We start from the raw sequence: 22,319 nt of genomic DNA on the forward strand, positions 1-22,319 counted from the left end.
AGGACACAGCCCTGGCCCTGAGACTTGGGACATGATCTCCAGGGCAGAAGTTGCTGCCTGAAGACCCAGGAGAATTACTCTCTCTTTCACTGTAGCACCAGTGGTTTCTAACCATTTTCTGGACTCTCTTGAAATCTCTTTAACCCTTTCTTAGCCATTTTGTAGCCTGCATATTTGTGTATTACTGTGTGATATGTTAATATGCAATGGAAGTCTTCTTCTTCTTCTTCTTCTTCTTCTTCTTCTTCTTCTTCTTCTTCTTCTTCTTCTTCTTCTTCGTTTTAAAAGATTCATTTATTGTATTTATGGGTGCACTGTAACTATCTTTAGAGACACCAGAAGAGGGCACCAATTCCCATTACAGATGGTTGTAAGTTATCATGTGGTTATTGGGAATTGAACTCAGGACCTCTGGAAGAGCAATCTGTGCTCTTAACCACTGAGCCATCTCTCCAGCCCGCAATGGAAGTCTTCACATTGGTAACTGAAATTGACAGTCAAGGTGGCAGCAATACATTCTTTTAATCCCAGCACTCAGGTAGGTGGCAGAGGTATTTGGATCTCTGTAAGTTCAAAGCCAGCCTGGTCTACTAGGGGAGCTCCAAGACAACCAATAAGACACACATCAATCCTATTTCAGAAAACAGAAACAAGCCAGGCATGGTGGCATACACCTTTAAGCCCAGCATTTAGAAGACAAAGGCAGGGATCTCTGTGAGTTGAAGGCTAGCCTTTTCTACAAAGCCAGTCCAGTATAGTCAGACAGCAAGGGCCATTGCACAGAGAAACCCTGTCTTGAAAAACAAAAACAAAATCTGACAAAATCAGAAACAAAGAAAGATTGGAATAAAAGAACTTGTTAATGTCACCAACCAGCTATCCCAATTAAGCAAAATTGGGATTACTTGACAAATTGTAATCAGTGAGACAAAGGTTGTACATTTATTACTCAGTCAATTACTGACATTGATGAAACACACACATTTCAACATTGCACAGACTTGACCACACAGCATCCTGTAACATACACACATGCTCACCTATGCTTCTATGTAGTAGAAGTGTGACCATACAGTATTGTACAGGGTGATAGATATCTTCCTTTCAGCTAACTTATATTTTTAGTGGTGTGATTCATGGTTGTCAACTTGACTACATCAGCAATAAACTACAATCCAGAAATTGAGGGCACACTTGTGAGAGATTTTCTGCTTGGTTTTGAGCTGAGTGAATCTGCTTGCCTTCCCCTTGCTACCACTGCCATGTTTAGCGAGCACTGGAGCCTATGTTGATATTCCAGCATATACTTAAGACCAGCTGAGGCATCCCGCCTTGTGGGACTGAGCAACCACTAGATTCTTGGACTCCATCCACAGCTGGCATTGTTAGATTAGCTGGGCTGCAGCCAGGGGCGTCTGACATCTTCTTCTAGGCCCCTCAGGCAACAGGCACACAGAAAGTGCACTTATATCCGTGTAGGAAGACACTGTGGTTTGAATCAAAATGGCCAAATCTATATCTACACTGGCTTCTCCTTAGGATATATGCATATATCCTATATATATAGGATAGGGTTTTAGTTTTTGCTCTGCTTATAGAGAAAGGGTTTCTCCATGTAGCCCTGGCTCTCCTGGAACTCACTCTATAAACCAGGCTGGCCTTGAACTCGAAGAGATCTGCCTTCTTCTATCTCCAAAATGTTGGAATTAAAGGCATACACCACCCTACCTGAAGGATATATACATTTGTAAAAAATGACAGTTTGGAAGCCAATGAAATATTTCTGAAAGTTGTAAAATCCTGGATTATTTCCTTAAGAATAATTACAGCTCTGTGTTATAAATGACATTCCATTGCTGGCTAATGGAGTAAAGGATAAAATGTTATGTCTAGAACTTGTTTTCTTTTTTTGACAAAGGGTCCCTAGACAGCAAAGTTGGACTTGAAGTCACTAGATAGATAGCTAGATTTGTCTCCACCTTATGATCCTCCTGCCTCAGGTTTCCAAGTACTGGAATTTAGGCATAAACTACCATATCCCCAACTCTAAAATATACTTTTATTTTTATATTCACTGGGGTGTTCTGCTTGCATGTATGTCTGTATGAGGGTGTCAGATGCCCTAGAACTCTAACTACAGACAGTTTGTGAATTGCCAGGTGGGTGCTAAGAATTGAACCTGGGGGTCTTCTGGGAGAGCAGACAGTACTAACTGCTGAGCCATCTCTCCAGCCCCCCCCCCAAACATATTCTTAGTGTCTGAGCCCTAAATGCCTGTGTGTGTGTGTGTGTGTATATATATATGTGCGTGTATGTATATATATATATATGAATGACAGAGTCAACCTAGAAAGTTGTTAACACTTTTGAATCCAGGTGAGGACACATAAGTGTGGTTTTGATTCTTCCAACTTTTCCATATGTATGAAAATTTTCTCATACGTATTCTTGTAAGTGTCATAGGATTTTCCCTGTCCAATAACATTAGTAAAGAGGAGGCCTGTAATTGGATGGGGGGGGGAGGGGAAGGAGGCAGAGCCAAGAGTTGCAAAGACAAAGGGTGTCTCAGAGTAGAGAGAAGCCAACATGGAAGCAGACAGACAGGAAGAGGATCTTGATCCCACATGGTTTTAACAGGCACAAGTAGCTATGATTTCACAAGGTTAGAAATATTGGTATCCGCTGGGCAGTGGTGGTGCACACCTGTAATCCCAGCACTTAGGAGGCAGAGGCAGGTGGATTTCTGAGTTCAAGACCAGCCTGGTGTACGGAGTGAGTTCCAGGACAGCCAGGGCTATACAGAGAAACCCTGTCTTGAACCACCCCCCCCCCAAAAAAAAAATTTAGGATTAAGCTTTTATCATTATCAATTGGCTATGAAATTACCGTACTGTCATCTTGTAAATGTGATTTTATTGATATATAAATCTGACTGGTTAATTAAGCTTTAAGAGTTCTGATTTACTTGGTTACTGGAATGTGGGACCGCTGATTACAGGGGTTTATGTTTATGGTGGAGAGGGAACTAGTGGCTCCAGGAACAAGCAAGCCAGAGCTGGGAACACAGCTGGGATGCTACAGGGGCTAGCTGGGAGAGAGTAGCCCGGCACTGAGAAGACACCAAAGAGGACCCCGCTGGGACATAGTGTTGTGGCCCGCCAGTGCCGGTACTAGAGTGGGAACATGGCCTGGTGGGGCAGGAGAGTTGGCAGGTCGTTTTTTAATATTTCCTGCAACATAAGTGGTTTCCATTGTGGGTATTTTTGTTAATATTTTATGGAAATCCCACCAGAGAAGATCACTGAGACACAGTTTTAGCCAACTGACTTTATTCCAGTTGTCTGGGACTACACTCAGGTATTTGCGATCTGAGTATAGCTCCAAGTGTTTATAGAATAAGGGGCAGTCAAAAGCAAAAAACTACATTCTGTTATTTTTTCAACAGCTGCAGGGGAAGCTTTTGCACAAGCAGGCAGTTTAACAGAAGCCAAGACAAGAGGTTAGCTGAAAGGAGAGCTTTGCATATGCAGGCAGTTTGACAGAAGCCATGATAAATTAGCAAGGGCACCTTGACCTCTGGTTCATAGAGTTGGGTAATTTTTCACAAAAATATGAGATAGAGGAGGCTGCATTGTCTTTCCCTGTCACAAATGTATTTTATCTTAATGATCTGGGCAGGAAGCATAAATTACATGATTTTACCCTTTGAAAGTTACATGTGTTTAAATCCTTTAAAGAGTGCTTATTCACCAACAGCTGTGTTTTTGACATCTCTGCACAAAAGCTTAAGGAATGGATTAGAAATGAAGATGTTTTTCATGGACTTTTTTATCCATAAGGAAGTATTTGGAATTTAATACTGGAGGATTGCATAAGGCTTTTCTAAATTATCTGCAATACAACTTGTCTTTCATATCAGTTACAGTAATGCCCATGAAACAAGAACACTGTAAAAGCTACTTTACAGAACATGAACCAAATATTCTCAAGGATTTTATATCTATTATAACCCTGTTTCCACAAGTTTGTCTAGTACTGTGCTCACCATTAATAAACTATGCAAAAATAAACATCCAGTCTAATATTACAGGAGCCCTGGATATTAATGGTGACAAAGAAGATACTACAGATAATCCTAGTTCCAATAACTGCTCTTACTAAATTGACTGAGTAGTGTTTGGTTAAGAATTAACAAGATGAGCCTGGCGGTGGGGGTGTACGCCTTTACAGGCACTCTGGGAGGCAGAGGCAGGTGGATTTCTGAGTTTGAAGCCAGCCTGGTCTACAGAGTGAGTTCCAGGACAGCCAGGGCTACACAGAGAAACCTTGTCTCGAAAAAACCAAATTAAAAAAAAAAAAAAAGATTTAACAAGATGAGAGTAAGTCAACAACATTCTTGCAAGAGTTATCTTTTCTGAACAACAGACTTCCTGCACTCTCATTCTCAAATGGTTTCTTGGCATGAAGAGTATATGAATATTCAGATGTTGACCAAATCCTAGAGCATTAAAGTCCTTCCTACATTCTTTTAAGTCACAATCTTGCCAATATGAGTTCTATGATGATCACTAAAATTTTCAAAGGGTTGTCCACTTCCCTTACATGCATAGGACTTCTGATGAAGATGGATTTTCTGATATTGTATAAGTTCACCATTTACAATAAAGGCTTACCCACAGTCTTTACATCCATGGGGGTCTCAGATCTATGTGGACTCTCTGATGAGCTTTGAGAGCTGAGCTAATTCTATAAATGTTCCCACATTGCTTTGCAGTCATAGTGTTTGACAGCACAGATTACTTTATTATGAAGAAGGCTTGAGGTCTAATTACAGGTCTTTCTACATTATTTACAGAGATAAGGGTTTCAAACCAGTATGGATTCTCCAATGTGTAGTAAAGGCTGAACTAAATACAAACATTTACCCACATTTCTTACCTTCACAGGGTTTTGTGAGAGCCAAAGCTACATTTCAAGTTTTAATTACTGTGCCTAAAAGACCCATGAAACAAAAATGCTGCTAACCTGTAAGCCCCCTTGCCCAAGGTCAAATAATTCCTGAAATACTGGAGGCTATTGTTTTGGGGCAATAACAAGCCACATTTTCATTCCCCTTAATGAGTTTGTTTGCCCCAACTATACTAGATGTGCTTGATCACAAACTGGAGAGGAAGTAGATGTGAAGGAGATATATTAGGATGTACCCTAGCCCCCGATTTGATATGTAAGCAGAAGGTATATAGGTAGGAAATAAGTCAGATTATATGCTTGCCCTGCTTGTACCTGGTGGACAATACTGTGGCCTTGTGGGGCTGCCTTGCTAAGCCCCTGCAAGGTGGAACTCATGGTTATTTCTGAAGAGGCAAAGCTGGACCTGGCCAGAGAGCCCATCACCTGGCCAGAGAGCCCATCACCTGGCCAGAGAGCCCATCCCCTGGCCAGTATCCACAGCTTACTTCACATTTGGCTTAAACTGCGGTGTGGTCTTATTCTCCACCGGTGGGATTAACATTTTCTTAGCAGTATGAATTCAGCTAGCTTAGAATTAATGACGGTCTTTCCAGGCACCTTACACCATAAGGTTTCTTATTAATACGAATTTTAGCACTTCAAACCAAGCTTGATTTTGAACTAAAGGCCTTTCCACATTCTTAACATTATTATGGTTTCTTACCAGTGTGAATTTTTTCATGTACTTTAAGGTCTCCACCACGAGCAAAGTACTTCCCACATTCTTTACATTTATAAGGCTTCCTGCCAGTATGAATTCTAAAATGTCCAAGAAATTGGTAATGATATTGAAAGGCTTCTCCACATTCTTCACACTGAAAGGGCCTCTCACTGGTATGGATTCTTTCATGGATTCTAAGAGCTGTACCACGAACAAAGCCCTTTCCACATTCCTTGCACTGAAACGGTTTCACATCATTATGAATTCTCTGATGTTGAGTAAGTTGGTACTGAAGTCTGAAGGCTGACCCGCACTGCTCACATTCAAATGACTTCTCTCCATTGTGAATAGTCTGGTGCCGTGTGAGCTGTGCCAGGACAGTGAAGGCCTTCCCACAGTCCTTACACTGAAAGGGTCTCTCACCAGAATGAATTTTCTGATGTTGCATGAGGTTTGATCGACGATTAAAGGTTTTCCCACACTCATTACATTCATATGGTTTCACAGCAGCATGAATAACCCTGTGTTCCAAAAGGCTGCAGGCACGCTTGAAGGACTTCCCACATTCTTTACATTTAAAAGGTGTCTGACTTGTATGAATGGTTTTATGGTAATTAAGCTGGCTGGAAAAATGAAAGCCCTTTCCGCATTCATTACATTCAAAAGGTCTCTTACCACTATGAAAACTCTGATGTCGAATGAGATGTATATTAAGTCTAAAGACCTTCCCACATTCCTTACACTCAAAGGGTTTCTTTCCGGTGTGAATACTCTGATGCTCAGTAAAATTTGAACGTCGACGAAAGCATTTCCCACATTCTTTGCACTGATAGGGTTTCACGTTGGTATGAATTTTCTGATGTTCACTGAGCTGGTACTTACGTCTAAAGGTTGACTCACAGAGCTTACACTTGAAAGGTTTCTCATCAGTGTGAGTTTTCTGATGCTCATTAAGGTATGCCTGAAGCCTAAAAGCCTTGCCACATACATTACACTCAAAGGGTTTCTCACCAGTATGAATACTCTGGTGTCGTACAAGGTAAGAGCGACTATTAAATATCTTCCCACAATGCTCACATTCAAATTTCTCTGAAGTATGAATGTTCTGGTGTTGAGTGAGCTGTGCCAGAACAGTGAAGGTCTTTCCACATTCCATATACTGAAAGGGTCTCTCACCAGAATGAATTCTCTGATGTTGTATAAGGTGTGAACGACGTTTAAAGGCTTTCCCACAGTCATTACACTCATAGGGTTTCACATCAACATGAACTGTCCTATGTTCAACAAGGTGGGAGATACGCTTGAAGGACTTCCCACACTCTTCACATTCAAAAGGTTTTTCACCTGTGTGAATGGTCTGATGGTACTTGAGCAGGGCAGGAAGATGAAAAGCCTTTCCACATTCCTTACATTTGTAAGGCTTCTCACCACTGTGCGACATCTGATGTCTTCGAAGCACCTGGTAGAGTCTGAAGGCCTTCCCACACTCCTTACATTCATAGGGCTTCTCTCCAGTGTGAATACTCTGATGCTGAGTAAGAGTTGAACTACAATCAATGCACTTCCCACACTCTTTACATTCATATGGCTTTTCTATGTTGTGAGCAAAAGGATGGCAGGTATGAGGCATTTCTGCCTCGTTAGCAACCTTTTCATCAGCATCTCCTTCTTGATAACCCTGTAGTCCACTGAATGTACTACAGTTGGGGCCATTACTAAAGGTAGACTTTTTGAGGTCAAAAGTTTTACTGAATTGCTTTATGCTCTGTCTGTATAAATTTGTATCAGAAATATGACTCTCTGAAGATATATTTTCAGCTTCAACACATGCCTCCACATCTGAAAGGAGAAAGCAAGAATGCTTTATTTTCCTGTAATATGCTCACATATTCCATTAAATGAGTGGCCAGACTCTAAAGTTCTTTCTAAAAGCAGGAGCAAGGAGAGCAGCAATAAGCAAAGTTTAGTCAGACAAAACACTTTACAGTAGATCAGGTTAGAGATAGGAACACGTATGCCTAAGGAGACAAAACAAACTGTAGTGAGATAATTTTATGTGTCTCTGTATCCTACTGAAAATACATACTGTTTGGTAAAGGTTTTGAACCTTTGGGATGTTGACAAGTAGCTCTAACCTGATGACACTGTGTTATTGTCCCCTGGGAAATGAACTGTTTGATCTCTATGCTACTGAAAAAGAGGGATGTGATGTGCCCTTAGAGTCCTGGGTCATCAATTGGGATCTCCCCCCTTGTGCCCACTGTATATTTACTGAGAAAAATTAAGACCATCTACCCAAGGATAGATGCCTGAGAACTTCTTATATGTGAGTCAATGACATTAACCTTCGAGTCACTTATTAATATTTTCTCCCCTTACCACCTGTCCCGCCTTCTAACACAAAGGTCTCCAAACACTACTCCCTTAGAGTTCTCACTTTTGAGACAGTTTTGGTGGAGAACACAACACTTACCTTTCAGCCATGGCCACCTCTTAACATTTCAAGTCTCCTCCCATGCCCAGTCTTGGCATACTCCCCGGCTCATTCTTGCATTGAGAATATAACAGTGTTTTACCTTATCCTATAAGCGCTACCCCAGGCCACTTATACATGGCATACAGACGGCAGCTCCTTGAAGGTATACATAAAGCAGGGTAGGCAACTGCTGCAGACACCCTAGTGGTTCAAGTACAGGTTGAAGTATAGGTTTAGCCCTTCCAGCACAAGCCATAAACCAACAGGCCAAATTAATAGTTCTTCCCTGACCTTTTAACTAGCAAAGGGAAAATCCCTAAACCTTTATCTTTACTGCTCTTTCCCTGGTATTTCTGGAAATTACTTTCTGAGTGTAAAAATAGCATGTGGCCCTGTAATTGAAATGACAAATGCAGAAATACCAGGGAGATGGCAAGAAGTAAGGAGAAAAAATGGCTCTGGAGAGAAAAAAGAATTTCCAGCCAAAATGAGCTCAGTTGCACACAAAACATTCAATCCAGCCCACTCCTGCCTGAAGAACTTGATATCTATACTCACTTGTTTCTGAAGTCTGTTTTATAATCATACAGGGAGTGGGGTTCATTTTTGACAATGGTACCATGCTTTAGCTATTCAGCCTTTTATGATAGTCATTCCTATATTTAGGGTTGGTATGACTATATTTTTAATAATCTGTAGCATGACTTGAAATAAAACTGCTGAGAGCAGAGCAGTGATTATTTTTCTTTTACTTAATAATACTCCAAGTATGCTTTTCACAGTTTCTTGTCACGTGCAGCTAAATTGGAAGGAAAAAGCTACGAACAACAAAAGGAGGACCCATAACTAATTCTAACCAAATTGTGGTCCTGCTGGAAGCCTCCCATCTTCCCATGAACATGGGAGATGTCCACCGCTGGCCACACCAAGCAAACATTTCCGTTATCTCCAAGGGAAGTGACCAAGCTGACGAGGTGGCTAAGGCCGTAGCTCTCAGCAGCCTGGGTCTCTCTCACACCTGCAAGGCACTCTCCTTCTACAGCCTGCATTTTCATCATCGTCCCCAGACACTCAACAAACTCCAGCCTATCTGCACTGTTAAGGCCTAGGTGGAATGTTAAGGACTGGGTACCTGTTACCTGTCTGGCCTGCCATTTTGTGCTGTTACTAATGTCACAGGGAAGCTTGCTTTCTCATGGCCAAGCTGATGGCATAATCTGTTATCTTCTGTGCTCTTGGCAGCCAATCACAGCAGAAATCAGTAGAACTGCTTTGTAAAGGTAGCCACAGTAAGCGTGCACCCAAGGCCGGCGGCCAGCAGCACTTCCTATCCATATATAGGAGCTTTTATGAGTTTTGCTTTTATAAGCTGCCACTGGGATGGACCCCCAACATAAAAGAGAAACCTGCACCAATAAAAGAAGCTATTTGAAATAAGACTTCTATTTTGAGTAGGGGTTGAGTAAAGTTGAAGTTCCCAAGACCTCCCTGGGAACTGGCATCCTACTTGGCAAGAAGAGGCATGTATGTGGGTAACTGACATCCTGGTTCGTAAGTTAAGACATGAATGTTAGACAAGTCTCCTGCCACAGTTGACTACCCCAACCAATGCAGAGGGATAAGTGTCCAACTAAGACATGTTCCTAAGGAAATCCCCTATCCCTAAATCCTGATCGGTGGAATAACTTCGCACAGATGTTTATAAATCACAGGCTTAAAAGATCTACAGAATTTTAGCTAAGCGTGACAGTCAGCTCCTGAGTCTGGTCTACGGCCTTGATCAGTCTTGGGGTATATGCTCAATAAACTATCCATGTCTGACTGAGATCAGTGTTTGTGTGGTTTGTGAGATGACATTAGTAACATTCCTTAACAGTCCTTAACCTTCCACCTAGGCCTTAACAGTACAGATAGGATGGAGTTTGTTGAGTACCTGGGGATGATGATCCTGAACCCCAACAGTACTAGACCTTTCACTCTGATAGCCAGGCTTTGTCTTCCTTTATTAAAACAGGATTAAGTAAAGTCAATGGCAGGCCAAGAGTCAGAGCAAGCAACTAGCTGACAGGAAGTAAACATAAGGATGTAGAAAGGAGGGTCTTTGAGCTGAAGGGTATTTAAGGCAGCATAGAGAAGGAGAACGAGCTTTTTCCTTCTGGGATGTCAGGAGAGTAGGCCAGTCAGTTGGGTGTTTTCTCTGGCTTTCTTGAGCTAGTGGGCTTTTACCCCACCGTCTAGCTCTTGAGTCCTCATTGGTAAAATCAAATGTTTGGGATTTTATTTTAAAAACAACAAATCACTCTCTCAAAAACATTTCCTTTTTTTTTTTTTAAAAAAAGATTTATTTACTTATTTTATATATATGAGTACACTGTAGCTGTCTTTAGACACACCAGAAGAGGTCATTGAATCCCATAACAAATGGTTGTGATCTACCATATAGTTGCTGGGATTTGAACTCAGGTCCTTTGGAAGAACAGCCAGTGCTCTTAACCACTGACCCATCTCTCCAGGCCCCCTCTCCCTTTTCTAAATCCTACTAATCACACACTGCCTCATGAACTTCTTCTCTAGATTTCTTCAATAAAGATGCAAAACATTATAAACAATTTTCAGTCGGTCGCTATTAAAGGATCACTGGCTCCTACCTATGACACCAAAGCCCTGCAGCACCCGACTGTACCCTCACAGTGAAGCTCAACCTTGCCTCAAGGACTTCAATGCCCTGTTCAACAAGGAGTAGGCTAATGATAACACTGCCCCCATCCAACCTGATTGTTTATTAAAAATGGGGAAACTGGGGGTAAAAGGACTAAGAAAGAACACCCTGACCCTGACTTGCCTCTGATTCCAGGGCCAAGAAGTATGATAGTTCCTTAGGAGGGTGAGGACCTTCTTTGAAGACACAGAATTAAAACATTTGGTACCCATTTCTACATTACAGCTTCCACTGGTGCTGGAACTGTCTTAGCTTTGGGTCACTGGTCAAGGACACTGAGAGCTCTGACAGAGGCCCTGGGTTAGAGGCCAGCAGCCACCTATAACCCCAGCCCCAGGGAGCTGACCTCTCTATGGCCTCTTAGGACACCAGCACACACGTGTGCACACACAACCAATAATGAAATACTGTTGGAAGTTACAGAGAGCAGGCATGGGCTCCAGTAGAGGGAAGGAAACAAGAACAACTTCAAGTGATCCTGGACCAGAAGCCCCTCTGCCTGCTTCTCTGTGACCGTGACTTCCTTCCAGGGCTCAGGCTTGCTTCCCACAGGCCCTGGGGCTTTGAGGGAAGTTTGCCACATCCAGGGTCAGCTCTGTGGAGCCTCTCTGAGCACAGGCTGTGCTGCAGGGCTGCAGGCTCACCTCACTCTCACTCACCTGGACTCAGCCTGTGTGTTACTTCCTTCATAGCCATCCAGGGCTCTTTCTGCTGCTCCAGTAAGATGATCAGATCGGGCTTGGAAATGCAGCTTCCCACTTCAAAGACAGAGAGAGATGAACCATGGTGCAGACTTGTTTTTTATTTTTATTTTTTTGAGACTCAATCTAATTATCCCAGGATGTCCTGGAAGGTGATATGTAGACCAGGCTTACCTTGATCTGTCTGCCTGTGTCTCCCAAATGCTGGGATTAAAAATGAGTACCTCGAAAGCCAGGTAGCAGTCCACTTTAATCCCAGATTTTGGGCAGATTTCTGTGAGTTTGAGAGTTGAGGCCAGTCTGATTTACAGAGTAAGATTCAGAACAGCCAGGACTATACAGAGAAACTTTATCTCAACAAGAAAAAGAAACAAATAAATAAAAAGTGTATCTGACCATGACCCCCAGTGCAGATCTTTTAAAATATGATTAGTGTCCACACACCTTCCAGAGATATGGATTAGATATGACGAAGGGAGACCCCTGAAGAACTAGATTCTAGAGACTCAAACAAAAAAGTTATCTTGATGATACTAAAATTTTGTTTTGAGATTTATGTATTGCAAAATATACAGCCTTGGAGAGTCTCTTCGTCAGACATGCTGAACTGACCTGCTCTGAATTCTTGATCTCTCGGACTTTCAGTTGGATCCAGTCAAGACACAGGCATCAGAGACTAACTAAATCAATCATTGGTGTGGCCTTAAAGCCAACCAACTCCCCCATTTTCCCTACCTTCCCCCCTTCAAAGATGTCTCAACGCCCATATTCAACTTGAAGAAGTTGTGAAGAGTCATCATCCCAGTTCCCTGGGCTTTGGGACTGGAGGTGGTTATTCTAAGGTCGTCTTTCTGGGGAATTTAGAAATGGTCATAACTGAAACAGGGAGGAAATAGCTAGAACTCATTGTGTAGCCATAATCTCATTTGGTAGAAATTTTTACAATAGTTGCTAAGTTGAAGTCATAATTTCTTATTTTGGTACAGATTTTATTTTGATACAGAAATAGGGTTTTCACTGGTATAAATTTCCTCTATTGATACAATAATTTTAAAAGTACAGGCTTGGCCCCAGTCCTTCTATAATGCCATTACAAACTGATCTGATTTGTTTAAGCCTGTAATTAAAGGGCCAGATAGCAAATTCATGGCTCTGAGTTTGTTAGGGTGTTTTCAGATAATTTAATTAGAAATAGCTGAGAGTAGTTAACGGGCAACAGTCCAGATTACTTTACACAAATAGATGGTTTTCAAAAACATAAGAAATCCACAGAATGTGACATTTAATGTTATTTATTCACTTGCTGAGACAAATCTGCTTCTAACAGCTCCCCATTCCTGGACTCAGAGAAGCATCTGAGCATCTCCCCTCCAGGTGAGGCTGTGCGTTGTGGCCAGGTCGCCACTGGCAGAAAGTGCCTGTCTCTCCTGCAGGCCCGCACCGTTCTTGAGAGGACACAGTTACAGGTTAGGACAGCTTAGTTCTGCCAAGACGGAATAAGCTAATCCTTAATAATTCCTGTTTTTCAAGGCCTGTCAGAATATCCTGGGCCAGAGGGCTGAAGACTGATGCTCCAACTTCCTGACTTACTGTGGCTGTATAGGTAGGCAGCTGCCTCTACAGTTTGTCTCAGTTCTGGAAGCTGTGTTAGGCTTCCTATATTTTCAGATAATGTCGGTCATTCTCGGATTTCTGACTGGGGTTGAAAGACTAGTTATAGTCTTATAGCCAACCCAGGCTATTTAACATTGAGAAAATAATTTGAGACAATAGCTTTCAAATAGTTATACAAGCTAAACCAGGACATAACATATGGATTTATAAGTCTCTTAAGTTAGGATAGATGACAGAGTATTCTATTTAATTGACAAAAATGATGGACTGGGTGTTAGGTCTATCTTGTACTTTATAAATTACAAAATTATAATAGTTGTGCTCAATTTATATCTGAGATAAAAGAGTCTTTTAATTGGACAGAGAGGGGGAAGTGTTGTGGAGAGCCCTGGTGCTGTTTGTATTTTGATGTTAATTCAGCTTCTCCTGGACTTCATGTGACCCTTCTAATGAATAAAGAAACCAATCCCTGGGCCAGTTGGTGGGGCCTCTGGGTTGGAGATAGGAAGAGAAGAGAAAGGAGAGAGATGCAGGATTTTGGACGAGACAGCAGGAGGACAAGATGTAGCTACAAGTCGCCCCTGGTTTAAATAGTGAATCCGCAAGGATTCCCCACCAGAGGATATAGATTTACTAAGGCTTACAAGGTTTAGATTCTAGTTGTTGCTCCCAGAGACTGAGCTCCCACTGGTTCTGAACTAAGTCTGTGTGGTGCTTGCCTTCACATGGTGGCTCAACTGGGTTCCAGAGAGAAAGGTACGGCAGCAAAGTGTGGGTTTGCGAGAAGTGCACCCCAAAAGACCGTGGGAACTTTGGAGCATGGGGTTGGCATGGTAGCAACCTTCTAGTGGAAACTTAGTAAGCAGGGTGGAGAGATTTGGAAGCTCTGAGTCAGAGAGTCGCCATGGGATGAGGACAGGCCAGTCGGGACCTGCAGGCACCACTGAGTTACATGCCAGCCGTGAAATTTGTTATCATCATTGTTAATATGCTGCCTTCTTTCACATTTACACCTCTTTCTTACAGATTTGTTCAATGCAAACGTCAAATTCACAGCCTACAACCTGTTCCACAACGCAGGTAAAGTGTTCACGAAGGGGAACGGAATGTGTCCACTACGGCTTTAAATCAACACTACTGAGCCATTAGGAAGGACATCATGAAAGTTATTGGTCTTGGGTTTATGTATATATTCATGCATGTACAATACTGCATATGTCACAAGGGTATGCACACAAGTGTGTGTAGGTATAAATGCACTCTTGTGGCACAGGCCTGAGATCAATACCAGGCGTCTTCGTGAATGCTCTGCACTGTCTCTCCCTGAACCTGGAGCTCACTGACAGGACCAAAGGATGGGCAAGCAGGGCTTCATGAATCCCCTATTTGGGACAAAAGAAATCTCAAAATACTGCTTTGGGAATAAGGAGGAACTCAGTTCCCTCTTTTAAAATTCTATTAACCTAAATCCATTTTATTTTCTTCGTATGTAAATGTCTATCTGCATGCATGTGTGAGCACCACATGCACGCACGGTGCCCATGGAGTCCAGAAGGGGACACAAGTTTGTCTCCTGGAATTCGAGCTACAGATGGTTTTGAGACACCTTATGGCAGTGGAAATTGAACCCAGTACCTCTGCAAGAGCAATCAGTTCTCTTAACCAAGTTATCTCTCTAGCCCACAATTATCGTTACTGATCTATTTACTTACTTATTTCATTTCGATAGTTTATTTTGTTTGAAACAGGGACTAGGCGTGTAGACTAGGCTAGCCTAGAACTCACGATGTACCTGAGTGACCTGAACTCACAGCAATCTTCTCACATCAGCCTTCTGAGTGAAGGAATGACAGGCATGGGACACCAAACCCAACTTCAATTAAACAATGAAAGAAGCCATGACTTCTAATTCACAAGACAAAAGCACACACTGTACAGGGCACATCCCCATCCACGGGGCACAGGCTTACCCACTGCCACGAGGTTGCTGTAGGTCTCCAACATCGTGTCCCTGTACAGGGCCTTCTGAGCAGCATCCAGGCAGGCCCACTCCGCCTTAGAGAAGTTAACAGCCACATCCCTAAATGTCACTGACCCCTGGAAGAGCAAACACAACTAGAGTGAAACTGGGGAAGCTTCCAAGATGGAAACCAGACGGGAAAGGACTCAAGCGTGGGAAGGGAGCCTTAAGGAGATGCTCAAGGCGCCTGAGTGCACGAGCTCCCCATGAACGACGGCTGTGCCCACCTCCAGAGCCAGTCACTGTGCCTCTCCACTCCATCCACATCCCTCAGGGTAGACCCCACAAAGGAGAAATGCCACCGGGCTCAGGGAAATCACATAAGGAACGCTGTGGGTCCTTGAGTTTATTATGGTATCACATGATGTCATTAAGATTTTCTGTCATGAGAATGATTTTATTCAGTATGTAAGAGTCCATAAACTTACTATTTAAGAGTTCACATTATGTGCACATTATGTTTAACCTTTTATACCATTAAAAAAAAAAAATCAAAAGACTTTCCAGGTGACAACGTGTGTCAGGTCTTCCCTAACTCTGGAGACTGCAGTCACCTCCCTGGATGACCTTTCCCTCGGATACCTGAACTCTCCCCTAAAGCCTCCTCAGGGAGGTCACCTCCTCACACATGCACAGGGGACACTCACTCTCACACACTGGGTCATCAGCCTGACACCACCACATAGGTCAATGAGGTTTTCCCGTACAGTCAATGAGACCATCACCTCAGAGCTCTGAAGCCCCCAAAGCCCCTGTTCCCCTGAGGGACTGACACCTCCGCTGCAGGGACAGTCCTCCCTGAGCACAGACCAAGCAGACAGCACACCTGGAGGAATGCGTTCAAAGACAACCCCAGTGCCAGCTGGGAAGAGGCACAGACAGGAAGTGCTCAGACCTGCAGACCCTCACTGCAGAGGGGCAGACTGGGCTGGGGATCCCGGATCCTTGGGAAGCTTCAGGAGGGAGGGAGGGCAGGAGTCACCTAACCTGAAAGTCACCCTAGGTCAGAGAGAAATGTCAACTTACACAGACCATGTGGTGAGAAGTGGAGCTGGCCATTCTTCTTCAGGCTTCCTCCCCTGGGGGACAAAAAGAAAGCCTTTCATTGGATGGTGACTTGATGTTCCCAGGCTGACTTCTGTCACTGTGATTTCATTGACTATGTTTATTTCTCAAGCACCCCCACTCACTCTCTCCCTCCCGCCACTCACTGCCTCCACACACAAATTAGAAGCACACAGGAGTCTACACAGAGCCGACCCTCTCCTAACCCCAGACAACCCCCTGCACAGGGGTCAGTGTGGGAGTGCAGGGTTTAGACATGTCTGCCTTGAACTTCCTCCAGAGGATGCCAGCAGAAGGGATCCCATCCCCCACCCTGAGATCCAGCTAGCCCTGCCCCTGGGCAGCTCCGCCTACTGTGAGCACATCTTCCTACTGGAACCCCGCCTACCAAGGCTCCCAGGGGCTCCCAGCATCTGAATGGCACCTCCTTTGTAAACTCAGGGCTGAAGCCCAGCAAGGCTAGAGGGGCTGCAGCTGCAGTGCTCAGGCGGGGTCCAGCATTCTGTGCCCACTTTTAGTGAATGGGGCTGTGCACCGTGGGACACTCTCCTGAGAGCCTTAGCTCTGTCTGTGACAACACTTATGCTGTGTCAGTTAAGCCATGATCCTTTATGAAGATAATTAGCTGTAATTAGATGTGGTAGCAGAGGTCTATAATTCCAGAGGCAGAGACAGGAAAGTTGTTCAAAGTCCCAGGCCAAATGTGCTCTGTGTGAGTTCTAGGGCAGCCTCTATCCGTGGTGCTGGCAAAACTGAGTATGACATCCTAATATCTTCTGTCATGCCACATCCAAAAGCCGACTCAAAACAGGAAAGAAAATTTAAAAGGAGAAACTGACAGTCATAGCAAAAAATATACAAGAAAGTCTCCAGGACAGTGGACATATTGGATATCACTCTAAAAATAAAACTAACAGAAGCAAAATGGACAAATGGGATTTACATCAAACTAAAAACCTTTACACTGCAAAGGAAACAATTAACAGTGTACAGGAATGGGATAGGATAACTGCAAACTACACCAGACTAGGAGGGAACACCTAAACTCCTGCACAGCGACTTCATAAGGAAAGCAGACAATTCAGTGACAAGGAAACTTCCCAACTGAGAGACAGGCAATGGGCAGTGGTGGCGCACGCCTGTAATCCCAGCACTTGGGAGGCAGAGGCAGGTGGATTTCTGAGTTCGAGGCCAGCCTGGTCTACAGAGTGAGTTCCAGGACAGCCAGGGCTACACAGAGAAACCCTGTCTTGAAAATCAAATCAAAACAAACAAACATACAAACAAACAAAAACAGCCCTTAAGGGGCTGGAGAGATGGCTGAGTGTTTAAGAGTACCAACTGTTCAAATCCCAGCATCCACAACCATCTCACAACCATCTGTAATGAGATCTGACGCCCTCTTCTAGGGTGTCTGAATACAACTATAGTGTATTTACATATAATAAATAAATAAAGCTTTAACAAAAATAAAACCGACTTTAGGCTTTTGGAATTAAAAAAGAACAGCATTAATTATCAGAAAGAAAATATAAGCTGGGCAGTGGTGGCACACGCCTGTAATCTTAGCACTTTGGGAGGCAGAGGCATGCGGATTTCTGAGTTCGAGGCCAGCCTGGTCTACAGAGTGAGTTCCAGGACAGTCAGGGCTACACAGAGAAACCCTGTCTCAAAAAAAACCAAAAAAAAAAAAAAAAAAAAAAAAAAAAAAAAAAAAAAACCAAATAAATAAAAGAAAGGAAATATATCATGGAGCACATGGAGGAAATTTCACATTATTGGAAGAAATGTACATTCATACAGTCACTGTAAAAAATAATACAGAGGACTTTCAAACAGTTTTGAATAGAATTTGCACCTGATACATCCACCCCATATTGAGTGGAGACCCCCCCCCCCAAAAAAAAAGAAAGGAAAATCAGCATCTGACAGTCCCACTCCCGCTTCATTCCAGCACCATGTCCACAGCAGTGATCTGTGACCTACAGCCGGGTGGACAAAGCCCACGGAGAACGGGGCTCACACACACTGAACCACTTACTACAATATGGACGCACACGGAGAATAACAAGTTCAGTAAGCTAAAGAGAAAGACAGAGGCTGGGGCTGGGGGATGGCTCAGCGGCTGAGAGCTGCTCAGGCTTTTCCAGAGGACAGAGTTCAGTCTCCAGACAGCTCACAGTGCCTGCACCGCCAGCCCCAGGGGGTCCTATATCTCTGGTTTCTGGGGACACCTGTGCTCATGGACACATAACCCGGCATACATAATTTTGAAGACAAATACTTCATCTTCAAACAAAAAGACAGATACCCATGGTCTCCCTCGTGTAGAATCTGAAGCTGTTTTCCCCTAGGAACAGTAAGACGCTGGTTACTGGGGTTTGAGTGGCAAAGCCTGGATGTGCAGCATCAGGGTGGAGACTGGGAGACTCGGACCCATAAGGGAGAGAGCTGGGATGGTGATGTGTTCAGAGATGTGTCCTGCAACATGGTGACTGTGATGAATAGTTTTGAAAAGACGGAGAGGACAGACATTGAGTGTACGCACTACAAAAATAGGAGCTAGATTAACTCATCCCAAAGGACATAGAGAGTCCGTGTGCTTTACACAATACAAAAAACAACAACAAAAAACATTCATTTCTTTGCCTTGCTGTTATTGAGACAGGGTCTCGCTCTGTGGCCCCCACTTGCCTGAAACTTGCTATGTGGACCAAGCTGACTTCTAACTCACTGTCGCTTCTACTTCCGCCTCCCAAGTACTGAGAGTCAGTGCACACCACAAAGCCTAGAGTTGTTGAGTCAACTTTCTTGAATATCCAATCAGTAATCACATTATTTCTCACAATCCCCTCTCCTGCAGAGCACTGAGGAGAATGAACCCAAAATGGCCTCACAGGGCAACAACTAAAGCACACCAGGCCCTCAGTATATGGCGGCTCTGCACTAACAGGCTTCATTCACCACAGGCATCCTAAGGTTCAGGACAGGACTAGAGAGCCAGGAGACAGAACCGAGACTCCAACCAGGATACCACAGAGCCACACCCCACGATCAACCACAGCATCGCTCACTTGGATACAGTTATTATTGCCAGTTTTCACACACACGCACATCAAAGATGCCAAATGTAGTACTACCACTTTTCCACTCCCCAAATCCTCATGAGTGAACAGATCACCTATCACCTACATTCTTCCCCTGCTTTGAAACGAAGGCCTGTAAAGATCAATGGCCATCAGATACGTGATGCCATCCAAATAGAAATCGATTTTTAAAATCAAGAGTTTGGAAAACCAAATGCTAACCTCTGGAGGTTCCTATCTATAGCATGTTCTTGGGGGCGGGAGGGGGGGGGAGGGAAGTGACTGTAGACTGAAGATGTCAAGGGGCACTGAAACGATGGTGTGAAAGGGAAAGGGCATTGTAAGGGACACAGTTGTGGAATTGTAAATCCGCATGTTCCTGCTTCATTTACCGACAATTCTATATTCTACAACTAAAACCTCATTTCTCAAACAGAAATGAGCAAACTCACTCTCGAATCTTAGATGCAAGCAAAAATATTTTCATTATTCTCCAGCCCTCCTTTTGAATAATGATGGCCTACGAGAGCAGCCTGAGAAAGCGAGAGACCCCAGACTATATCTGAGAGCATCCTCAGTGAGCACTTTCCTTCTCTTCCCACGACACTCAGACTCAGAGATCTGAGGAAGTCGTGGAGCTCAAGAAGTAGCTGCCCTCCTAGGCGACCCTCGGAGGCACCTGCAGATCCCAAGCTCAAGTCTGAACCTCAGGGAAAGCTTCCCTTCAGACTCCGCACCTGACCTCTCCTTACTGAAGCTTGCTCCTCTGCTTCAGTCCCTGTGGCCTGGAGAGAAAGCAAGAAAAGGTGACAAAAAATAAAATAAAATAAATAAAAAATAAAAATAAAGAGCTGGAGAGGTGGCTCAGAGGTTAAGAGCACTGACTGCTCTTCCGAAGGTCCTGAGTTCAAATCCCAGCATCCATATGGTGGCTCACAAGCATCCGTAAAGAGATCTGATACCCTCTTCTGGTGTGTCTGAAGACAGCTACACTGTACTCACATATAATAAATAAATCTTAAAAAGAAAATAAGAGCCGGGCGGTGGTGGCGCACGCCTGTAATCCCAGCACTCTGGGAGGCAGAAGCAGGTGGATTTCTGAGTTCAAGGCCAGCCTGGTCTACAGAGTGAGTTCCAGGACAGCTAGGGCTACACAGAGAAACCCTGTCTCGAAAAGCCAAAAAAATAAAAATAAAAAAGATAAAATAAAATAAAATAAATTTTAAAAGAGAAAGCGACAAATACTGAGAGAGATCATGCAGAGAGCTCACGGTGTGTATACAGATAGACAGACACACACACACACACACACACACACACACACGCATCGCGCACTCACACACAGCAACACCCATCCACCCACACCCACACCCACCCTCCACCCCCGCTGCTGTCTCCCACCTTACTCTTGGGGACCTACACCAACCAGAGACTTCTTCCTCCCACCTGACCGTCCGCAGCAGCTCCCCCAGCACACCAGAAGTTGATGTTTTACTTCCGACCCTGTGCTACCTGGGAAATGGAGTCCTCCCGGCCCAAACTACAGGAAGTAGAGTGCTCCGTGGTCCAGGGATATCCCAGCATGCAACCTGGGCCAGCCGCGCCCAGGGCTTTGTGGGAGTTCCCACCGAGGAAACGCCTTAAAGGGGCGGCGCCCGCGTGTGTGTGTGTGTGTGTGTGTGTATGTGTGTGTGTGTGTGTGTGTGCGCGCGCGCGCGCGCGTGTGTGTGTGTGTGTGTGTGCGCGCGCGCGCGTGTGTGTGTGTGTGTGTGTGCGTGTGTGAAGGGACGGCGCTCTTCTGCGCGCGCGCACGTGTGTGGGAGTTCCCACCGAGGAAACGCCTTAAGGGGGCGGCGCCCTTTTGTGTGTGTGTGTGTGTGTGTGTGTGCGCGCGTGCGTGTGTGTGTGACGCTAAGTTTTAAATGCAGACTAGGAAGTAAAATTAGATTGAGATGTAACTGATGACGCTTTGCCTGAGACCCCACAGCAGGATGCCACCTCGCTGTGCTCTGGGAGGGGACTTAGTGTTCTGGGCTTTTCTGAACCATCAAAGAAAGAGGGACACTGCAGAGTGAGTTTAGGCTTCCCAGAAGCAGAGAAGAGTTCCAGGTTTGCCAGGAATGTCTTATGGCTGAAGTCATGCTAAAGCAATGAAATTCCCAATAGAAAGGAAACCCGTAAAACTCAGATAATGAAAGACCCTCAAAGCGAGGACCCCTACACACACACACACACACACACACACACACACATGCCCCAGCACAGGAAAGGCAACACCCCAAATCACTCACGAGATACGGTCTTGATGCAAACAGCAAGAGGACTTTTATTCCAAGTGTGCTGGGGCCCACAGTCATGCACCACACAGGGGTAGAGGACTGCAGACCCCAATTCCCGAGTGCAGAATCGGGACAGCTTTTATAGGGTTTACAACAATGCCCGAACATCGGAAACCAATCATTCCTTAGCATCGAGAGCCCTAGCAGTGCGGGCCAATCGATTTGTGTACCACTCCGTAGTTTCTAGGCCAGTCATTTCAAATCTCCGTGGACCAATCAGTTTCCTATAGTCTCGGAGGTCCGCAATTGCACGGGCTCCTGGGTGGGGGGGTGACAGATTGTAGTTAAGATAAGTCACAAGGGCCTTCCTTCTATGGCGCAAGCAGCTTACAGAAGCCAGATAAGCAGTCAGCTCATTTCCTGTTATCTTACTAGGCCAGGATCACGGACTCAAGGGCCTGTCTTACGCCCTTTCACCTAGTTCATACAGAGAGCGGGCTCTGGAACAACAGGAAATGTGACCTTTTACCTATTTACCGTCAGAGAACAGGGTCTGGAATTTGAGGTATTTAGGGCTTTTTAGGAGGCTGGAGTCAGGGGCACCTTTGGAGTGAGATAGCATTTTTAAACTTCTGACTTCTTGGGGTCATTTGAGAGTTGGGCTGTATTTCTCATCCTTTCAAGTACA

General features: G+C 44.3%; 2 protein-coding genes across 6 annotated transcripts in view; both read right to left on the bottom strand.

The window, feature by feature from the left end:
* LOC127672693 (zinc finger protein 60) overlaps positions 1 to 21,010 on the bottom strand; it is a 59,393-nt gene extending 38,383 nt beyond the window's left edge. The window contains exon 1 of one of the 5 annotated variants that reach the window (XM_052168063.1): positions 20,865 to 21,010. The gene's annotated coding sequence lies outside the window, so the exon portion shown is untranslated. Of the gene's footprint in view, positions 1 to 20,753 lie in introns of all 5 variants that reach the window. The other 4 variants (XM_052168036.1, XM_052168028.1, XM_052168013.1 and 1 more) reach the window with 4 other exon arrangements.
* Positions 842 to 20,840, bottom strand: LOC127672733 (zinc finger protein 60-like). Its single transcript, XM_052168075.1, has 5 exons — positions 20,759 to 20,840; positions 16,228 to 16,280; positions 15,152 to 15,278; positions 11,526 to 11,624; positions 842 to 7,510 (listed from the first exon to the last, which is right to left on the bottom strand). Exons 2-5 carry the CDS (start codon positions 16,258 to 16,260, stop codon positions 5,661 to 5,663), a joined length of 2,109 nt encoding a protein of 702 aa, XP_052024035.1. The 5' UTR covers positions 16,261 to 16,280; positions 20,759 to 20,840; the 3' UTR covers positions 842 to 5,660.
* Positions 21,011 to 22,319: the final 1,309 nt, after the last annotated feature.

The sequence above is a fragment of the Apodemus sylvaticus genome, chromosome 1 (genome assembly GCF_947179515.1).
Source record: "Apodemus sylvaticus chromosome 1, mApoSyl1.1, whole genome shotgun sequence".
Lineage (NCBI taxonomy): Eukaryota > Metazoa > Chordata > Mammalia > Rodentia > Muridae > Apodemus > Apodemus sylvaticus.

Coding starts and splice junctions, on each gene's coding strand:
- LOC127672733 (XM_052168075.1), bottom strand. CDS start 16,260: ATGGCCAGCTCCACTTCTCACCACATGGTCTGT. Junction 11,625..15,151: donor CAGCAACCTCGTGGCAGTGG/GTAAGCCTGTGC, acceptor CTGTCTTTGAAG/TGGGAAGCTGCATTTCCAAG. Junction 7,511..11,525: donor AACACACAGGCTGAGTCCAG/GTGAGTGAGAGT, acceptor TTCTCCTTTCAG/ATGTGGAGGCATGTGTTGAA.